This window comes from Sparus aurata, chromosome 6 (genome assembly GCF_900880675.1).
Source record: "Sparus aurata chromosome 6, fSpaAur1.1, whole genome shotgun sequence".
Taxonomy (NCBI): Eukaryota; Metazoa; Chordata; class Actinopteri; order Spariformes; family Sparidae; genus Sparus; species Sparus aurata.
In genome coordinates, this window is record NC_044192.1 from 10069425 (window position 1) to 10089541 (window position 20117).

The following is a 20117-nucleotide window of genomic DNA, read 5'->3' on the forward strand; positions in this document are numbered from 1 at the left end:
TTGGGGAGTACTTCTTCATATCTGGAAAAGTAGTTTAAAGCCCTTTGTGGATCCAGAGGAAGCTGCATGTAATCTGATAAATTGCCTACAGTGATGTCATACAGTGGTTAAGTTGCATATTAGGTAATGTAGGTGCCAAGTTTTGAAAAGCAGTCCACTGGTCTAGCAGTGCAGTCCTATAACACTGTTGGACTCATTATGGACAATTCAAAACAAACAATCAAAATTCATTCAGTAGAACCAAACATATTGCCATTTTTACATACATCCTTCTTAATCTTCTAAGCCTGCTGTCTAAATTACCCATACTGCAACAGTGGCTGAGTGACATCACTGGAGGTATTTTTTCAGATTACATAAAGCTTCCTCTAGTGCATAAAAGATAGCTTTATACTACTACTATCAAATATACTGGACTATCCCCCAAGACTTTTAAACACACTTTAGTGTTTAAAATTGGTGAAATTACCCTTTTATGAAAATGTTAAGAAAACTTGGGAAAATTTAATTAAATCATACAAAGTCAATTCAAGAAGAGATTATCAGGAAACAAGCACATTTCCTTTATTGGTTAAGAGGTTGTACAACTTCTGTTATTGGACACAACAATGACAGGTGGGCTTCTTCAATGCTTTTTGCAAGTATGCACAAGATGTATGACAAGAATTATATAACTTTTACTCTTTTGTCAATCATACATTCAGTCGCCTCTGGTTTCGGCATTAAATTTGTCCATCGAAAATGTGTCCCCCTGAACACAACATGATTACATGAGAGATCTTTTTCAAGCTTGTGAGGTAGATTCTGTTAACTGCACATTTAAGAAATGAAACATATTCAAACATTGGTAAATCCAATCTATCTATTCAACTTGAAAAGGTTTACATTTAACAAAGAGGCTCAACAGGTCCCAACACCTTTAATAAAAACTATTCAATAGGCAAATCACAACTGAGATCTCTGATTTTGTGATGAATTCTGCAACAAATCTCTTCATTTCATTGCATCAGGGGTGTTTGATTATTCTGTAATGTCTAATAGATTTGCGTAAATGGACTAAAACTGATACTTGTGTCCGTTAATCATCATAACACATAACAGTGCCCAAACAGTGGTCCCATTAGCAAAATAGTGACAAGTAAAACTTGAACATTTAAAAAAAAAACAGCAACAACAAATGAAAGTTTGAAATCTCAAACTGTGACTGTTAAAACAGCGGATGACGACGTTCAAGAGGAAGGTCAGCACAGAAGTCGGGTGACTGTGAAAAGGGTTGCGATGGTGGACAGGACGGGGTGCAGACCGGCAGTCCCGCTTCTTGACAAACAGTGTTCCCTGTTCTGGCCGATACAGCCTGCATATGCCATTACATGGGGTATGTAGTTCTGCTCATGGACCCCATGTAGCAAATGGGCCATGGGACCTTTAGCAAACACAGCCACATCCTCTCCTCCATGAGTCTCCATGCTCAGAGGTACAGCTGCCTGGGCCTGGTAGTTGTTTTCCTCTGAAAGGCACAGAGAACGGATGTAAAAATATTGTTAAATGTTAACATTTAAATGTTCCCTTGTGTGTTTTTGCCCTCTAGTAGTGGTATGGAGCTATTTTTTCCCTGGGTGGCTCCCCGTTTTGTCAAGTACACGGAAAAGCACAAGGTCCCACAAGCACAAGGTCCTACAAGCATGTATTTCAAAGGTTTCACACTATTGCCCTGATCTAGAGGCAGCAGTAACACTCAGTAACATAAGATATGCAGCAAAGCGCCATCAAAGGCAGGGAAGAAGGAGACTGCTAGCAAGTAAACATAAGTGCAAAAAAAAAATGATTTAAAATATTAACACTTAAGCTTTTCAAATGTTGAGAGAAATGCATTTAATAATTAATTCCTAATATTTTTATGGTTTCAGTGTCCCCGCAGTTGGTTTGCAAGGCGCCAAATCACAACAAACGCTATCTCATGACACTGTCCAATTCGAGCAGGTCTAGACTCATACTTTAAATTTATTTATTCACAGAGACTTAACATTTCCCCTATGAGCAAGCCCTTGGCGATAGTGGAGAGAAAAAACAGGCAAAAACCTCAAGCAGAACCAGATTTAGTGGGGGGTGGCCATCTGTCTAGACCGGTTGAATTAGTGCATTATTGTCTCCCTTTCTGCATAAGATTTATCCATAGATTTCTCACTAGCAAGTTTTCACTTACGGTAGTCAATAGTTGAGACATTCTCTCTTGCTCCATTAACAAGTTTGTAACCTGGTCCATTCCCATATAGGATTGAGGTGAAGGGTTTCTGGTCAGCATCACTTAACATTGGGGCCAGACCTGTGAATGGAAACAGAGCATTAAAACCAATTATCAAAACAACAGCACTATTAAACAGATGTTACAACAAATATGTATACAGTACTGGATATGCCTGATTATCATTACATACCAAATATTGTGTTTCCCCTGGGGGTGTAGCCTCCGAAGTTGAACATGTGAGAATGGTCAGCAGTAACTATAGTCAGTGTATCGTGAATGCTGGTCAAGAGGCTTGCCCGGCCAATGGCTCTGTCCATTTCCACAGCTTCATGTAGAGCTTGCTTGGCCTTGCCCTCGTGGTGTCCATGGTCAATGCGTCCTCCTGACAATGATACGAATATTTACAGTTAGTCCTTAGACACAGCGGGATGGAAAACAATTTTTTCATGTTCTAATCTCGTGTCGTGTGCAAATTGTTCAGTAATCTAACAAGTGAGAGATTCATGACGTTTTCAAACAATATGGTGCAGCTGCAGATGGACTTCTAATAAACACAGAAAAGGAGAATCATGCTAATGCACAGGATGAGCAATAAAGGTGAGGTTTTTCAAAGATATTAGACATTAGACAAGGACATTACATAGGTGTCAAGATATGACACCCTGGATTGAGTTGGTGCTGTGAAAACATGTGTTTTAAAGCTTGTTTGGGAAAAAGTCACTAAACGTTGTTAGCGTTTTTTATAAGGTTTAAATTGGTGATTCTATGCATGCAGGTTTTATGTCCTGGTGACTATTAAAAGTGAAGTTCTGGCTCTCTTCCCGTTCATTTAGTTAGGCTCCTGACCTTCTTGGCCAGAAATGATTGACTGGGAGCGATGCCAAGGTGGCTGCCAAGTGACAAGACTTGCCTAAAAGGACTTTGGGTATACTATTAAAATCCCAAAACATACATATAGACTCATACAAAAGCAGTTTCCTCTCAATCATTGCTCTAGAAGTATGTGGCAGTATCTGTATCTGCAGAGACCCTGCCCTCTGCCAGTATTTTCGTATTATTTTGCTTTGTTCGGGGATGTTCCTGGGCGTCAACCTTTAGGCAGTGGTGCGTATCCCACAGCTAATTAGAGAGCATAGGATGTAAGGTGAGGTCAAAACTAAAAACACAGCGACATCGCTGTCTCTCATTCTCTCCTCTGCATGTCTTTGTGTCTATTTGCTGGAGGGCAGGGCTGAGCTACACATATACACACACACAGGCAGAGCAAAGAGGCACATGGTACGCACAAAATCTGGAGGGTTGTGCCGATGTTCAGGCATGTTTATTTGTGCTTCAGAACGTAATGACCATCTGACTCACTGCTTTGTTTTTGCTAACACAGCTCCCTCGGGTCATTCACTCTCACTCTCACTCTAAAGCTGCTGCTCTCTTGCTCTCTCTCTCTCTCTCTTTCTCTCCAGGGAGGAGGGACCAACTTTGAGAGGGGAGTTTACAAACAGCAACCAACAAATCCTGCATAGTATTCTTTTAAATATACTGTTTTTAATGACTCATTTTGAACTTGGGGCCGTTTCATAAATGCATCCAATCAAATTATGTTCAGGCTGACTGGCTTCCACCATTCACAACATAAACATAACAGAAACCGACAATGTGACAAGTCACATTTACAAAAAGGTCAGCCCAAAATTCCACCTTCTAAAAGTGTGTGGGCCGTCTTACTTACTTCTTTCAGACATGGTTCAATGATTCGAAGAGATTCTGAAACATACTGACCCCTTTATTCTCGCTCAGTCTGGCTGAACATCCACTGCTATACCTGCAGGTGTTTGCTATCAACAGCCATTGACTGCAGCCATGTTTTTTTCAACAGATTCAGCCAAGGACACATAGTTATCAACAACAACCTTCCTGTTCATACTTTATCTAATGTTGTGTGACATTGGCCATTCACAGATTCCACAGTGTTTGTGCCGCAGAGAGTGATGCCATTGAGACCAGAACAATACAGAATTCTTTTTGAATGGCTCTTGTTTTCTCCTCTCCTAAGCAGACTGCCTTGAATAAACATCAACATATTTTTTCAGCTTTTTATACTATTTAATTGTTGTCTCCTGCTTTTAAGTCCTAGACTGGATGTTTGCTGTTTTTTATGTTTTTCATATTCCTGTGAATGTGGTATCAAAACACATTTTCCTTGAAGGGGCGATTAAGTGAAGGGAAGTTGGCAGCAAGCTAAAGGACTTAGAAACTAGTTGCCTTTCAAACAACTGTAAAAGTGGATGCTTTGTTGATGCTAAGTACTACTTGGTACTACTAAAATGTTTTCTATCAATTTCCAATGGTGTATGAATGGATACTCAGGCATGAATTCTGTAACTTAATCGTTCTAGGTTCAGGAGTTTAACAAAAAAAAGTTGGAAGAATTTCATTTAAACTTAATGCATATGAACATGATGATGTTGCTACAGTTACAAAAACATTCAGGGCCATTTTATTCTGTGATACCAACATGGAAAACTAGAGAATATTTACGGATAAGGCATGTTTTGAACAGACATATAGTCACAAGGTTGCCTACATCTTGATTATCTGAAGGAATCAATGTATCATGATCAAGAGACTTATCTTTAAACTGAAAAAAAATGCTGGACCTATAAATAAATCCATGTTTCTGAACTGGTTATTCCAGCAGAACTTGCATCATGTAATTAATTTATATGGTTTGAGGGATGTTTTTCATGGATATTAAGTGAGCCAATAGCTGACAAACTCAAGTTCCAAGTAGTTCATATTATTTGTCTCTTCAAGCACCAATCCTTGTTTTTGCTTTTTCTTTCTCCACAACAATTTTAGCAAACCGCAAACTGGGTCGTGCTTTCCTCTTTGTCGTCCATCAGCAGATATGATTGATTATATTTGTTTTTGTGGAACCGTCAAAGTCACATTAGACCTTGTAAGAGAACAGCATGAACGCAGTGACTTGATAAGCTACACTAACACATTAATGTGCTTAGCTGCATAAAGAATGGAGAAGGGGAAACAGCTTGTGCAAAGTGAAAAGAACCCTCTAAAGCTAATTTATTATCCTGTTGCCAAAAAAATTTGTGGAGTTACAGTAACATCTTCAAGAAACTGAAACACATCCAGTTGCCTTTGATATAGCACTAAAGAGTTACAGTAGCCCTTTTTAGATAAAAAAGGCGGCACATTTTCTCCAAGGTAAGGACGGCGACGTGCCAGCCTGTCTTTCTAAAACCGAGGCGTAATATTCCTCCTTTTCCAAAAGCCGCCTCTGAGGTAGGCGTTAACATGTGACGTGACGTGAAGCTCGAAGTTGGGCTGTGAACAATGAAAACGAATTTGTCTTCAAAATAAGAGCTTTACATTTCACCCCATTGGAGTTTAGAACTGGGTTCTTAGCGGGGGGCTTTTAATTTGAAAATAGCGACCGTCCTTAGCCTGCCGACACAACATCAAGCTAACACAACCAAACAGCTACAGAGACCGAGGAGACGCTAGCATCTCCTGGATCTCAGCAGCTGTCCAGTTGTTCATCTTAATGTCCATGAAATGATGGACTGACTGCTGTGATCAGCTGTTCTTGGTTTTAAAACTCCCCGGCTGTGGGTCGCACAACAGTGCAGGTCATTGACACCTCCGCCCACCTCACGCAGAGGCCGGCACATTTCCGCCTCGTTTTTAGATAGCAGTCGAGGCGGAAATAAGTGTACCCTCGGAGGCGGAAAATCGGCGGACCAAAACAGACCCCCAATTTGCTGCCCTCTGTCTAAAACCGCGGACCGAGCCGCCAAAAGGACGGGCAAACTGACAGCTTGGTGCTCTGTCTAAAAACGGCTAGTAACGATTTCTTGGGAATCAGCCTGGTTAGTCAATCTAATCAGTCTAATCAGTTGCAGCAGATGTTTATGCCAAATTTCCTTCCTGAGAAAAAATCTGTGGCTGTTTGTTTTGTTAAATTGGAAGGAATCCATTTGAGGCTTTCCTGAGATAACCTCCGTCTTGACAGTCAGACAGTGTTTCACTTAAGCTCAGGCAATGTTAAGACTGGTCTTGATCTTTTCATCTTGGTTTCACAAAGAACGGAAACAAGTGTCTCTCCCAAAATGTTTAACTATTTTTTTTAATACTCGTAATAACAACCTTTTGCAACAACCATGGATGTATCAAGAAACCTGACGTTGGAGATGGAGCCCCGTTCATTCCTATGAAAGCCGCTCATAGAACTTAAACCAAAAAAGCTGGACTTACGCTGACCAAGCTTTCTGACGTACAGTTTAATGCCCGGCTAACTTGAATGTAAATTAAATTATTCAATCGTGCGGCTCTTCTAAATTTTCCTAATTTTATTGCAGTAAATGGATCAAATTATTATTGTCAAATGAACCATTTCATGGGGGTTGTGACGCTCAAAGAAATGTGTCAACCAATTTAGGGACGCTGCTTTTACGATGTAAGCTTAAAGGAGAACTTCGGTCGATTTAAACATGCAGCTTCATTGCTCAAGCTACCCTTGACTTGCGAGTACCAAAGACGCGAACAAATTTGGTCCAGCCATTACAGAGCTCCGTGAACGGAGATGTAGCATTGAACGCTAACTGCATGGGGTCAGAACTTCACGCTGTGTTTTAAGCATCTTAACATGCTCCACATCTCACACCAGAAGTTATGCAACATCAGCAGACACCTTAGCACACAGCACTGTAGCGTGTATGACTCAAAATGAATAAAAAAGTAGTTAAAATAGTGTGTTTGTGCAAGGAGCTACTTACCTGTTTGCTGACATCCGCGTCTTCCGGTAGCTAGACCAAACTAGCGTATCCAGCGAGTGTGCACTTAACAGGCTTAACAGGCTATTGTAAGGCTCATGGCTCATGACAGGTTGTAACATGGACATGTACATTATGAACATACACACGAAAATGCTGGAATACGTTTCCGTCTCCGCCAGTGAGGGAGTAAGTGCACGCTCGGTGGATATACTAGTTTGGTCTAGCTACCGGAACACACGGATGTCAACAAACAGGTAAGTAGCTGCTTGCACAAACACACTATTTTAACTACTTTTTTATTCAGTTTGAGTCATACACGCTACAGTGCTGTGTGCTAAGGTGTCTGCTGATGTTGCATAACTTCTGGTGTGAGATGTGGAGCATGTTAAGATGCTTAAAACACAGCGTGAAGTTCTGACCCCATGCAGTTAGCATTCAATGCTACATCTCCGTTCACGGAGCTCTGTAATGGCTGGACCAAATTTGTTCGCGTCTTCGGTACTCGCAAGTCAAGGGTAGCTTGAGCAATGAAGCTGCATGATTAAATCGACCGAAGTTCTCCTTTAAAGGAAAAACAGTCTGTATAGGCCACAGTGCATCATTTGACAATGTAATTACATGGTATTGCCACTATGAAAACTGTCTTCAAAGCCTGTTGCTCCTTGTGGGGGCTCGGTAGCAAATGTAGAAGGCAAACAATCCAAACTCCACACACTACCTGGCCTCGACTACAACAGACTTTGTCAAGCTGATCAGTGATGACACCCTGATAATATGATAACTACAATCAGCCCAACAATCACAATGTGTGTCCAAACCTTCAGGGCCATTCACTATTCACTATTGAAAACCTAAAACAAAAGATGACAGTCCAGTGTGACCCTGACGCTACAAACTCACCTTCTACAAGCAGGTAAAATCCACTGGGGTTCTTTCTCAGGATCTTGATGGCCACTTCCACCATCTCTGTCAGCGAAGGATCAGTCTCACTGTTCCTCTCCAAGTCATATGGCAAATCCCCAGGTTCAAACAGGCCTGGAAGAACAGAGGGCACAGTTAAAGGAGAAAAAGGATATTACACAGTGAAAATAAGCCTACAGCGAATGCACAGACATGGCTCTTCATTAACATTTCAATAAGAGTTTCATAACGACACTGAGACTGGAAACTCACCCAGTAAGTAATCCACGTTGTTAGGGTTTAGTGATAAGAGCTGCTTCTTGTTCCATACATAATGGCCTTTCTGCACAGTTAAAAAAAAAAACACAAATGTACAGCATGGTGTGAATGTTTAACACCGCAGCCACTTTGAACTCGGAAATATGTAAATGTAATTGGAGAAGATAAAAGAGGAAGCAGGGAAAGACGAGAAGCGAAAAGAGCGAAAAGGAGAATGAGAAATTTACTTTATCCTTCGTTTTATCAATCCACTCCTGCACCAGGTCTCTTCCGTCTTTTCGTGTGCCGCTGTGTTTCGCCACGCCAGGGTACTCTACATCCGACCTGTTTTTAGGGAACATATACTTCCTTCCTCCACCCATAATCACCTGCAATGTCGCAGAGCAGAATAAAAAAATTACAATGTTAGTCTAAACTGTTGACAAATATGTGCACAGAGTATGAAATAACAACAAATGGTCTTACAGTCTAAGTTTAATACGGTAATTTGGGTAGATACAGTAAGTGCTGCATTCACTTCTCAGATGGCCAGATTTCTCGAGTTGGGGAGTCGTTCCTCTGACTTCAGTGTGTTAATGTCAGATGTAACTCTAAGGGCTGTCTAGTGACTCGTTGCTTGATAAAAATTATATATCAGTTTTAATACTTTTGACTCACATCAATGTTGGGAATATTTTCAAAGAGTTGTCTGGCGATATCTTTGCAGCCGGCCTGCAGTGCTTCAGCTGGCATCTCATTGTCGGAGTACCAGTCTCTGTCCACACTGTGGGCGTAGGCAGCACTGGGCGTCGCATGGTTGACGCGGGTTGTCGTCACTATTCCCACTGACTTGCCTGCAGTGGACACGCACGTAAACACACGGTCAGCTATATGAATTAGGGTTGAGTGAGTAATTTTCTGGTTAAAGAACACGTCAGATGTAGATAAGTTGCTGTTTTTTCAGTACAAATACCGTCTTCGTGGTTTCTTAAGGCCGTGGCTTCTCACTAAGCTGCAGTGCAGGGATAGAATTATCACTCATCTCAGCCAGTCACCAACCAAAAGCTATTGTACATAAGGGCAGGTGAGTATTGTATTAAAAATAAAATAGAAAAAGTCTATCTAGAGTCTATTCTTGGATACGAAAGAAATTGTTAATCGTGTAAAAACATGTTAAGAGCCCAGGATTAACAGAAACACCCACCATAAATGGATGTACCAATATTAAGCAGCATAAATCTGGTATCAAATCTTCTGCATGTCAGAAAGTGAAACAGTAATGGTTAAACCATCAGAGGACCGGCTTGCCAAATGACCTGATGAAAAACACTCCCCCATTTCTATTTGCTTTGTGCAGGAGGTCAGCTGCTGCCTGCCACGGTCCCTGAGGAATGATTGGATTTCTTATTATCTGTGACCTCTGAACCCACACACATGCTCACACACCCACAAACGCACTGACCTCCACCCACCCCTGACTTATCCCCCACACCGCCCTCTGAACAAACCCCTGGTATAAAATCTATTCACATCTCTGTCTCTTCCTTTGAGCTGCCTTTTTATTGTTTTGTATTTGAAATAACATGTCCATGCACAGTCATTCATTCTGAAGTTTTTCAGAGGTAGTCTTTCTTCAGGCGTTTGTTTGACAATGATGACAAGCTGTGGATACCTGTGGCTATTTTACAAAATCAGTTGAACTTATTAAGGGTTAAGGATCCATTAAAATACCCAGGTATTTGTATTCCATTCTTCAGAGAACAACTATATGAGGCAAAATGATGCAACGGTCAGTACTCCTAAATTTCTAATGGACCATGTGAAGAGTGTAAATATGAACGTTCTGTGCAGGTCACTCCATCTATTTCAAATTTCATTTTTCAAACAACCAGGAACAAAATTAAAAACATTACAATTAGCTAAACTGACTGTTGCAGAAGCTTCCAAATTTCAGGTTTTACCACACGACTGAGACCCCAAGTATCACAGATTGAGAATTTTTCTGAAAAGGGCCTCTGTCTGATGCTCTTCAAGGTATTCTAAAACTCTTGAGAGCTATTCAAACTTCATTCTGCTTAACAAAATAAATCTCATTAGTGGTTGGTACAGGTTATCTGAAGGATTTTGTAACGAGGCATATAGTTAAAGTGGTCTGGAAAAGGACTCAATGATTTCACATTGAGCAAATAAGACACACATTCCCAACCCGGACGTTTTTCTTTCAACACAAGAAAAGTGGAAATCTTTCTCTCTATCAATGAATGCAAACGATAACTCACAAATAAAGTGGACATGGGAGGCTGCAATGAACATAGGTATATTATTACTAGATACCTGCAGAGAGATCTGCAGTTCAATGAAAGTCCAAATGGAAAGTTATAACATGATCCATCCCAATAACTGCTAAGTGAACTCCAACCAGTTCAGACATGTGTCTGGGAAAATGTGAACCACAAAAGAGAAACCATACCCGCATGTTTTTTGGCCATGTACACACGATGTTAAGTAGTTTTATCTGGATGGAAAGTTAAACACTTAACAAAACATATTTGTTAGAAAATACTCTTGTGGGGCTGTGATTAAATGTATCACGAAAGTAGATGGTGGTCATCTGAACCTCAATCATACAACATCTGGATTCTGGAAGCAAAAGAACTGTACACAGTGGAAGAAATGACTGCCTCCTTGTACTTTCACGCACATCCTATTGTACTTGTACTGGATAGGCGTCAAGGAAACTGAAACTTTGTAACAGCAATGATGGAAAGGAAAAACAAACAAATCATGAACTAGAAACAAACTGTTTAAGATGCAGCTATGTGATGTTCTTCAGCGCTACAAAGCACTTGGCATTTGAATAAAGCACATCAGTAATCTGGAAGAAATCAGGAAAAAGAAAAACGACCAAAAACCCTGACGAAACTTCAGAGCAACTGTTACCTCATAGAGATTTTTGTAAAAGGGGTGGCTAAAAGTTAGAGCGTTTTAAATGAAAACACATCAAAAACTCTTTGGGTCAAGTTAATGTCGATTACAAACTGCTCCGAGGAGAACTTTCGGTTCAAAGGCTGAACAGCTAAAAAAGGGAATGAGCAGAGGGGAAAAACAGAGCATCGCTTTCAAGAACACTTCAAAGTCATTGCTTTGAGCGCTCAAGTCACCCCGGTGAGTATTCCCACTTCCCATTAACACAGCAGCAACTACAACCACAATTAGGTTTCCACGGACGTGAAGCGCATGGTAATTGATTGCAGGCGTCTGAAAAATTACAATTCGGCATCCTTGTAGACAGAAAACCGTCTGTGAAAGAGGCCTGCGTGATGTTATTCAGTGTCACTCTACCTGCATCCTTCGCCCATCTGAGGATGGAGGTAACCTCGTTGCCCTCTGTGGTGTTACACTGGGAACGGACGGCAGCTGCACTCACTCCAACCGTGCCCTCGTTGGCCTTGACCCCGCAGAGGTACGCTGTGGCAGTGCCGGCGCTGTCTGGCACCTGAGCGTTAGTGTTGTATGTCTGCAGAATTACAGGTCATTGACATGTGGTCAGCATTAAAATATTGTTTATAGTCTCGCTGATGTGCTTGTAATAGGTTGTTTGTGTGATGTAAGTTGTTGAGACATGACACTGGACTGGACTGGTGCTATTCCAGTATCACAACAAGTTTTACTGAGATCGAGGATGATTCTTGTTTTCGTCAAATCCAATGAAAAGACCAAAACCAACTATGTGTTTGTCCATCTCTCAACATTTTGCCTTAACCTTTCTGTTGCGCTCAGCCACTGTCTCCTTGGTTTTTAAAGAAAACAGTTTTATCTTTAAAACATTTTTTAAAAAAGGCTTGAAAGGACATTTCACCCTAAAATCAAACACTACACTCTCTATTGTAATGCTATTTATGGATCTACATTGTTTGGGCTTGAGCTGCAGAGTGCATCTAATCATTGAAGAGATACCAGCTAACTAAGGGCCTGTGTCCACATAGCTGTAATTCCAGGCAGAGAGGCACTGGCTTTGCCAAAAAATGCTGCACGCGCTTCTTGTCACTATGACAACAATCATTAACACGATCGACACTGCCCCTTTGCGGTTCCATAAGGAGGATGTTGCTGCATGACATGATCCATAGGAGCCAAAAATACAGTGAATATTATTGTGGACACTGGACCTATGCTAGCTTGAAACGGGCACAGGCTTCTCCTCCATGAGTAGATGCACGCTTGCTCCTGTGCAGTGATACAGAGAGAAAATAGGTCCGACATGACATGGGGACTGTCCCTTTAATAATTTCTTAAAATGGCTGGATACTTAAGTTTCAAGCCTTCATTATCAAACAGGAAGAAACCCCTACATTTGTTGGGGATTGTTTTTATAAATGTAACAAATTTCAAATTTTAAAGACCAAATAATCAATCGATAATGAAAGTAATTGCAACTATTTACAATTGCAAAAGAACAACATTTGTTAAATAGCTGCAAGCAGCAGGAATATGTGCCACAGTTGGTACCTTCAATGACCATTTTTCCTGTTTAGAGATTCAGATTATTTGTGTTGTGTTCAACATTTGTACTTCAGAGTAGAATTTTATTTGATGCCTTGACCCTGACGGCTGTTGACGAAAGTTTCTCTGTGCTCATTGAGTTTTCAGTGAAGTAGGAGACATCTCTATCGTAGTTAAACTTTTGAAATGACGTTTATTTGCATAATCATAGATGTGGGATTAAAATACGGGGGAAGGGGAAGATGTAATTTAAAGGATTTTAATAGAAAATAGAACTATTTTGGGGGGGAAAACAATATCAGACACATATTAGTATTATTATTATTGTTATTATTAGTCAAAGTAGTGTTTTATATACAACCTCCAAAGACAACTCTCCAAACCCTGTTTTCTCTGGACAATCAAAACAGATTCTGTTTATCATCAGGATTAATACAGTAAAGTCTCAGTTTACACAAGTGTTCATTATTTCTTCTATAGCATTCACAGAGGGGCTATTAATCTGCACGTGTAAATGTATGATATGACTAATACAAATATATGTATTTTTTATAGTAATAACGAAACATGATCAGTCAGTTGTTGGTTTTGGTCTTTTCGTGGGATTTGTTTTCAGTAAGTAAAATACAGAATATAACCAAGCTTTAAGTTTAACAGGCTTTATTTTGTCTTCAGGTCTGTAACATAATACAGCTAGTATAGCGTGACCCACTGAACTGACCTTGTTTACGGTCACAGGCCTTGTCAGGAAGCCATTAATGGTCACAGCAAGATCAATACATTGTGACATACTGTGTGATATAATAATAAGCGAGTCAGACCTTGGCCAGAGACACAAAGGGGAACTTGTCCATCTCCAGCTGCGTCTCCTCTCCACTCTGTCCGCTCAGCTGACCCTTCAGTATACGAGCAGCCGTCACAGTGGGAACACCCATCCCTATACATCGAAAACAGGTCGACTATTAGCGTTGGATTCATGTTCCCCTCGGGGAGGCACAGGGGGAGACTGCGCATGACAAACATAAACACTTTTTCATTCACCGCTGTGCACGGTTTGCAACACATGAGAGATGCTTTTGTTTTCTTTGACATTTCAGAGCACGATGATCGCTGTTAGGCAAAAACATTTCTGAGGTACCGATTACTTTAAAAACTAAGAAGAGACAGAAAAACAGAGACAAACAAAACAGATATGTTTTAGCTCACAGAAGAAAAGGACCTTTCCGTCTCTTTAGCTAATCTGTTACTTGCAGGATGATGATGACTTGTGGTTTGGCTGCTAGAATATAGAAATCTATCTGTAAATATGAGAAATATCAGGTCACAGGAAGTGATGACCTCTTGTCTAAATCTGCCACTTGCCATTTAATTTCGAATGACTTTCTTTCCAGTGTATCTAGTGGTGTAGTTGCCGAATGCGACCAACTGAACAGTTGATTTCTTGCATTAAAGGTTCTCAGAAGTGAAGTCAGAGATGAAATAGCAATCAAAAATTGCAAATTAAACTGCGGTGCTTGAAATTTCAGCTTCACAGTCCACCATTGGACAGTCTGGAGAGACACAATGCATTCTGGAAGGGGCTCATGTAGTATACGGAACATCCAGGAATTTTTTGCATACACAAAATTCACATACAACGCTGCTGAAAAGCTGATATTTGACATCACTGTTAATATTTTAGGTATGTCAACATGTTAGTCAGAGCACAGCCTCTGTGGAAGAGGACTCCCTCCCACTTTTGATAGAAAAGGCTCATTCTGGGGTCACTACAACACAACAATTCTTAGTTTCAGGTGAGTCCACATTGCGATGCGACATTAGCCCCAGGTCTAGTTTGATAGAGCAATAAGTTACAGCAATAAGTAAAGCCTGCACGGAAACGGTCGAGTCTTGTTACTTTATCAGAATCCTGGGAATCATTCCTGGTAAGTTAGACAATGTCTGGGAAACATTTTCCAGTCAGACACTTGTTCCCCGTTGTGTCATCTCACAGCAATAAGTTGTAAAATGCTGCCTGTTAACTCACCAACTACGCTAGCATGAACGCATGCAGCAGTGTGCAAGAATGTCATGTTGTGCCTATAGTCCAAACAGAGAGCGCAGAGGCCCGATGGAGGATAACAGTTATTATGTGACCAATGAGCGTCCCAGCTCAAACACAAGCCCAGTGATCTGGCAGCAGCACAGTTGTTTTGTTTGATACTATTCATTCATCTCGCATGTTGGAAAACATTTTAAAAATCTCATTCATCTTCTGCCGGATTACTGGGTCCTCTGGAACATCACTTCAGCATCAGTAAACGTTGGCTCAGCTGGACTCTCCACGGTTACATCTACCCATCAGAAATGACAAATTGATGAGCTTACTGCAGTTGAAATCTTCTCCGGCAAGTTTACCTCCCTACATGAGGCGTTGGGGGACATTTCATACTCTCCTGCCACAAATCAGCAGGTAACCATTATGATGCTGCGGCTTACCATCTCCAAGGAAGAGGATGAGATTCTCTGCTTTGTTTTTATTGAGAGTTTGCAGCGTCAGGGCGTTCTTCAGGGTCATCTGGGCCCCAGCATTCCAATACTTGGGATCCTTCTCTTTTTCTGTGAATGGCAATATGCAAAGGTTACTGGTTTCATTTGGATAACCAAAGGAAGGAAATCATCAGATAAAATGTCAGGATGATAAAATGCCCGTTTTGCAACTAATAGTCCAAAAGATATTCTGTTCACTGTCATGTTTGACAAAGAAAAGGCACGAACCCTCTGACCTGAGAGCTAAAAACAGGAAATGTTTGGCTGTTTTGCTTAGAAATATGATAATAAGATGATAATAATTCATTCAGACTGGCGACCGGCGTCCGGTTTCTGGCTACAGGCTCAGGAACAACAACTCTTGCGTCTTCATCTTCACATGCAACAAGCTTGCAAAGTGTTTCTCCTCCCCCTAGCAGCTTGACCTGTCGTAGAAACTCTGAGCAAATTGGTCAACCTCTGAATGTTTGTCAGTATGTCTCGTTTGTCCCTGTCTAAAAACGTCCATAAAAAATGTTAAAGTAATAGGCTATGTGTGTACTCGCAACAATACTACTGCTGACCAGCCGGGTTGATTGCCACCTTCTGTGATTTTGACCACCGCAGTGTGACATCAGGTTGCGTTTCTTCAAAAGCCGATTATGTTTTAGCTCTTGATGACCCCTGCCGTCCGCAAAACCACAGAAACCAATCCTTGTTCGTTAGGAAACACATTATTTTCTTGATATAAGGGCAAGTTTCCAAACGGGCCGCCCTGTTTGTCTAATCAGGTACAGCCTGACCTCTCACGTCCATAAATCACCTCTGCGGAGATGTGACATGACCGGAGCAGCACCTAATTCAGTCTAACTGAGGACTAAAACAAAATTCCATTAAAATAGATGCCGATTACCTTTCTGAAGAGATACACTCACTGATCACATCTTGTTATAAGACTTTGTTACAAGATGTGCAGACAGAGGTTGCCGAGCGTCACATCCGTCTCATACAGAGCAGCAGAGTGAACGTTTCTGAAGACAATGTATTCAAACAATGAAATCCTGTTATTTTGCTGGCGCCACAAACCTAAATACAGCTCCAAAAGTATCCCGTTTTCAAATAACAGGAAATCCAGTAGTAAAATAAACTCCCTTAAATGGCTCTAAACATTCTCCTGAAAACTCCAGTGTGTGTGTGCTGAACACCTGCACGGCTGTTTTTCTTTTGGCGCCCACTGACTGAACAAACACAGTAGCTCACCAGGGAATTGCGGCCTCCCCACACTCCCAGCGATCAGACAGGAGCAAACGATGAGCAGGAGGGATGTCATCTTCATGTTGTCGTCTCGGTGTGGCTGACGCGTCCCTCTAGACATAACATGCCACTTTTGAGAAGCTGAGGAAGCCGGTCCGCCGTCGCCTCGCGGCTGGTGGGGCAAAGCAAAGAGCACACACTGGTGATTAAGTTTCTGTCATCCCGTCGCAAGCTGACTCTGACATCCTGAGTTAATGTACTCTGTGCTGATTTGACTAAGCAAACTTACATCAGGCAAACAACACAGTTATTGCTCGAGCTCTACACACATTCTCACTTTCGATCATGTGTACATGAAGCATTGGTTATTAGAGTATCTCTTCCCTTTCCAAATGAAGAAACAGGCAAAATAAGGCCAAAAGTAGAGAGTAGAATGCCACCAACCATCAGTTTTCATGTCGTCAAAGCTTTGATAATGAGATGTTGATCATTTTCTCGATTGAACTGATCATTTGTTTGAAAACGGTGAAAAATGTAGATGCATGTTTCCCAAAGCCAGCGATGACATCTCTTCGAATTTGTTGTTTGGCCCACAACCCAAAGAGATATTCGGTTTACTGTCATCAAGTAGTAAGGAAACAAGAACAAATTTGACTTTTGGTTCTTAATCCGGCACTGTGTCCTTTTTGGAGAAGAAATTCACTCTCAGAATTTTAACGTCTACAATATCAACAAGGTAATAATACAAATATACATCAGAAATGTTAATTTTTTCCATAACTTCACAAACAATCTGTTCTCAGAGTGAAAACAGGGTCCCCAGAAACAAACGTACAACGGTTTGTTTCTTCCGTTTATTCAGGAATGACAAAGACGTTTAGGTAGTTTATAACATCTTTCTCTCTTTCTTATTTAAAATTTCTTCCCCAAAACTACTACGTGCGCCTCTCAAGAACTACTAACAGCAACTAACTGATTACAGAACAATAGCCAGGTTAATCCCTCAACTGTGTCCGCTCTGATGAAATGTATTTCCTCTCCTGTTTGAACCTGGTGTCAGCTGTAAAAAAAATCTGTCACACCAACGTTAGGCTTTTTCCAGAAGCAGAAAACAAAAAAAAAAAAGGAGAGCTTGGTGAAGTTAAGCTGGAGGCCTCGCTGTGAATGTAAGTAGTCACAATAGGGGCCCTTATGGGTCCTGGCCAGTCAGGCTTTCATCTATAATTATCCACACCCTCCTCCCTTTCTTCCCCGCGCTTATAGTCAAGGTCATTTTAATGGGATTGAGCTCCATAGCACTGAGAGGTTTAAGGGCCATAATAAAGCCGATTAACACCAAATGATTGACTGGACGCGTTCAACCGGGAGGAAAAAAAAAGACTCTAAAACTCGTATCGTAAAAAAAATCTACCACATGTGCACTTCTGGCTGGAGTTTGTGTGTGTGTGTGTGTGTGTGTGTGTGTGTGGATGGGGGTTGCATCTTCCAAATTATGAGTAAATGTATAGCGTTATATATCGTTAAATGGTGATCTATTGAATTCATTGTACTATTACGCTCCTGTGACTTTCAAAAAAAAAAAGAAAATAAAAAAGGGCAAGTTATATTTTAACTTTCCTTACTGGCTTTGATTAAATTCCAACCAGCTGTCAAACGATCACCTAGTCAACAAACTCCTGGAAACCACGCCAGGATCCCTCCAGGTTAACAATAAGATGAAAGCAAGTCTGAACCAACCCGAGAGCCATGTAAAGAAGCCAACCAGGCAAAAAAAAAAGGGATTTTATGAAATGGAATTAATGCAAGATGCCAAGGCAGAAGCAAGTTACTCTTTACCCTTGCGGCATTGGGCGGCATTCTTAAAACCTGCCAGGTCCACTCAAAGGCAGAGCACCGGCCAGTCTGCAGGTGAAGAAGCAGAGCAGTGCCAACACGGCCAGCAGCAGGATGCCCCCCAGGACGGTGGTCAGTATGAAGTTAAATCCCAATGCGGCCATGGTGTCGGCAAACACTCAGCTGCTCCCTCGTATCCCAAAAAAAAAAAAGAAAAACCCCAGCTGGTGTCAAACGGGGTGAGATTTCCCAGCAGGAAATAAACTTCACCTCCCCTCCCTGAGCTCCTCTCTGCACCGCCGCCGGAGCCTGAAGCAAGTCATGTGTCACTCCAGCAGGTAGCAGCTCCACAGGAAGGATTATGGGGCTCTTAATTATGCTCAGGAGTGGAGGGATAATAGACACAGGCTGCAGGAATATTCTACTGAAACCCCTTAAAAAATGTGTTGTTCTGTGCCCGGTTTCCAAGACAGGCACGATTGTGTCGTCTCCTCCGTCTTCGCTCCTTTCAGATTGCCAAGGACACAACACACGGTTGCCAGTTTTCAAATGGGCAACTTGGTTTGCTTCTCACACCAGGCTGCCTCATCCAGCCTGTAGTATGCACACAGAATAGCTAACATTTCAACTGGATTTCACAAGGAGAGGGGCATATTCTACCCCCCCTCTGTGATCTATTAACGTGAATATCTAAGAAAATGAGAATGTTTGTGCAGAAAGTGCTGCAGCTGAGATTCTGACATTAATAAGACAACAAATGTGGATTTAATGGGATTGTTTTTTGCACCCTCCTGCACATTTTAGAGGGCAGGGAACAGGAGTGGGTGCAGGGAAACCCTTCCATCCATTACACACTTTTACAATCTCCAACTGTGTCAAGACTTTCAGCTTTCTATCAAACACACAAGGCATAAAACATTTTTTTTTTTTTTTTTAAATCACACGTGACTTATTAACACATGAATTATAACTGTGCCCATCAAGTGAAGCAGAGCTGGTGTCGGTGCAACAGTTGTACAAAACAACTCTTAATTCATTCATTCATTCATTAAGAACAAGAATATCACGGCGACACTCCAAAGGGAAAAGATGCAAAAGCTACGATAACAAGCAACCTGTTAAATGTGAGAAAGAAAGATAAAAGAAAAAGTTGTATTCTTGTGTTACTTACTGTACGTTTTATTCCCCGGGACACAGATCTACATCCAAGACGTGCCCCCCCACACAGTCCACCCAGTGTTTCACCTTCAAATGTGAACCCTGTCGCTGCGATCAGTCCCTTTTATAAGGCCACACTGTTTCGTCTCCGGCTCCGGGGGTCTGAGAATAGCGGTCTGTGTCCCACGAGGGGCTGAAAAAAACAAAAAAAAAGCTCCGAAATAATGAAGCCATGCTGCTGCAGGGGGAGATGTGGACCGAGAGCTCCCCCTGTCGGCCGGCCGGTGTATTGCACCAAGGAAGGGCAGCATCACTAAACTGTAACTGAGTACTGGAGGATGTATCCAGATACTTTAACCCTCATGCAACTGTTGATATACTTTCATTTTTTGATCATTGTGGCTGAATAATGCATATTGCAAAAACCTCAGTTCATAATATATACATATATATTAAGTATGTGGAACATATACATATGTACACGTGTATATAAGTCTATTTCTATTTCTTACCTTTTTGTTATGTAGCTACTTACTTTAACTGTTATTTATTGTTATATTGAACTGGACTACTACTAAAAGGAATTCTGTATTCTGAACATAATATTTTATTTAGTTATTTTCATTAAAACAAAACAGTGGCATCATGTAAACAAATATGTCATT

The 20117-nt window shown here is 41.2% G+C and overlaps 1 protein-coding gene across 2 annotated transcripts; it reads right to left on the bottom strand.

The window, feature by feature from the left end:
* Positions 1-535: 535 nt before the first annotated feature.
* alpl (alkaline phosphatase, biomineralization associated) lies at positions 536-19622 on the bottom strand. 2 transcript variants are annotated; one of them, XM_030419180.1, is made up of 12 exons: positions 19466-19622; positions 16468-16633; positions 15178-15297; positions 13521-13636; positions 11539-11713; positions 8875-9050; positions 8445-8585; positions 8212-8281; positions 7939-8073; positions 2436-2627; positions 2204-2323; positions 536-1507 (listed from the first exon to the last, which is right to left on the bottom strand). In XM_030419180.1, exons 2-12 carry the CDS (start codon positions 16580-16582, stop codon positions 1242-1244), a joined length of 1626 nt encoding a protein of 541 aa, XP_030275040.1. In that variant the 5' UTR covers positions 16583-16633; positions 19466-19622; the 3' UTR covers positions 536-1241. The 2 variants fall into 2 exon arrangements, with proteins under 2 accessions (XP_030275040.1, XP_030275039.1); XM_030419179.1 differs by lacking the exon at positions 19466-19622 and adding an exon at positions 18298-18555.
* Between the last annotated feature and the right edge of the window lie 495 nt (positions 19623-20117).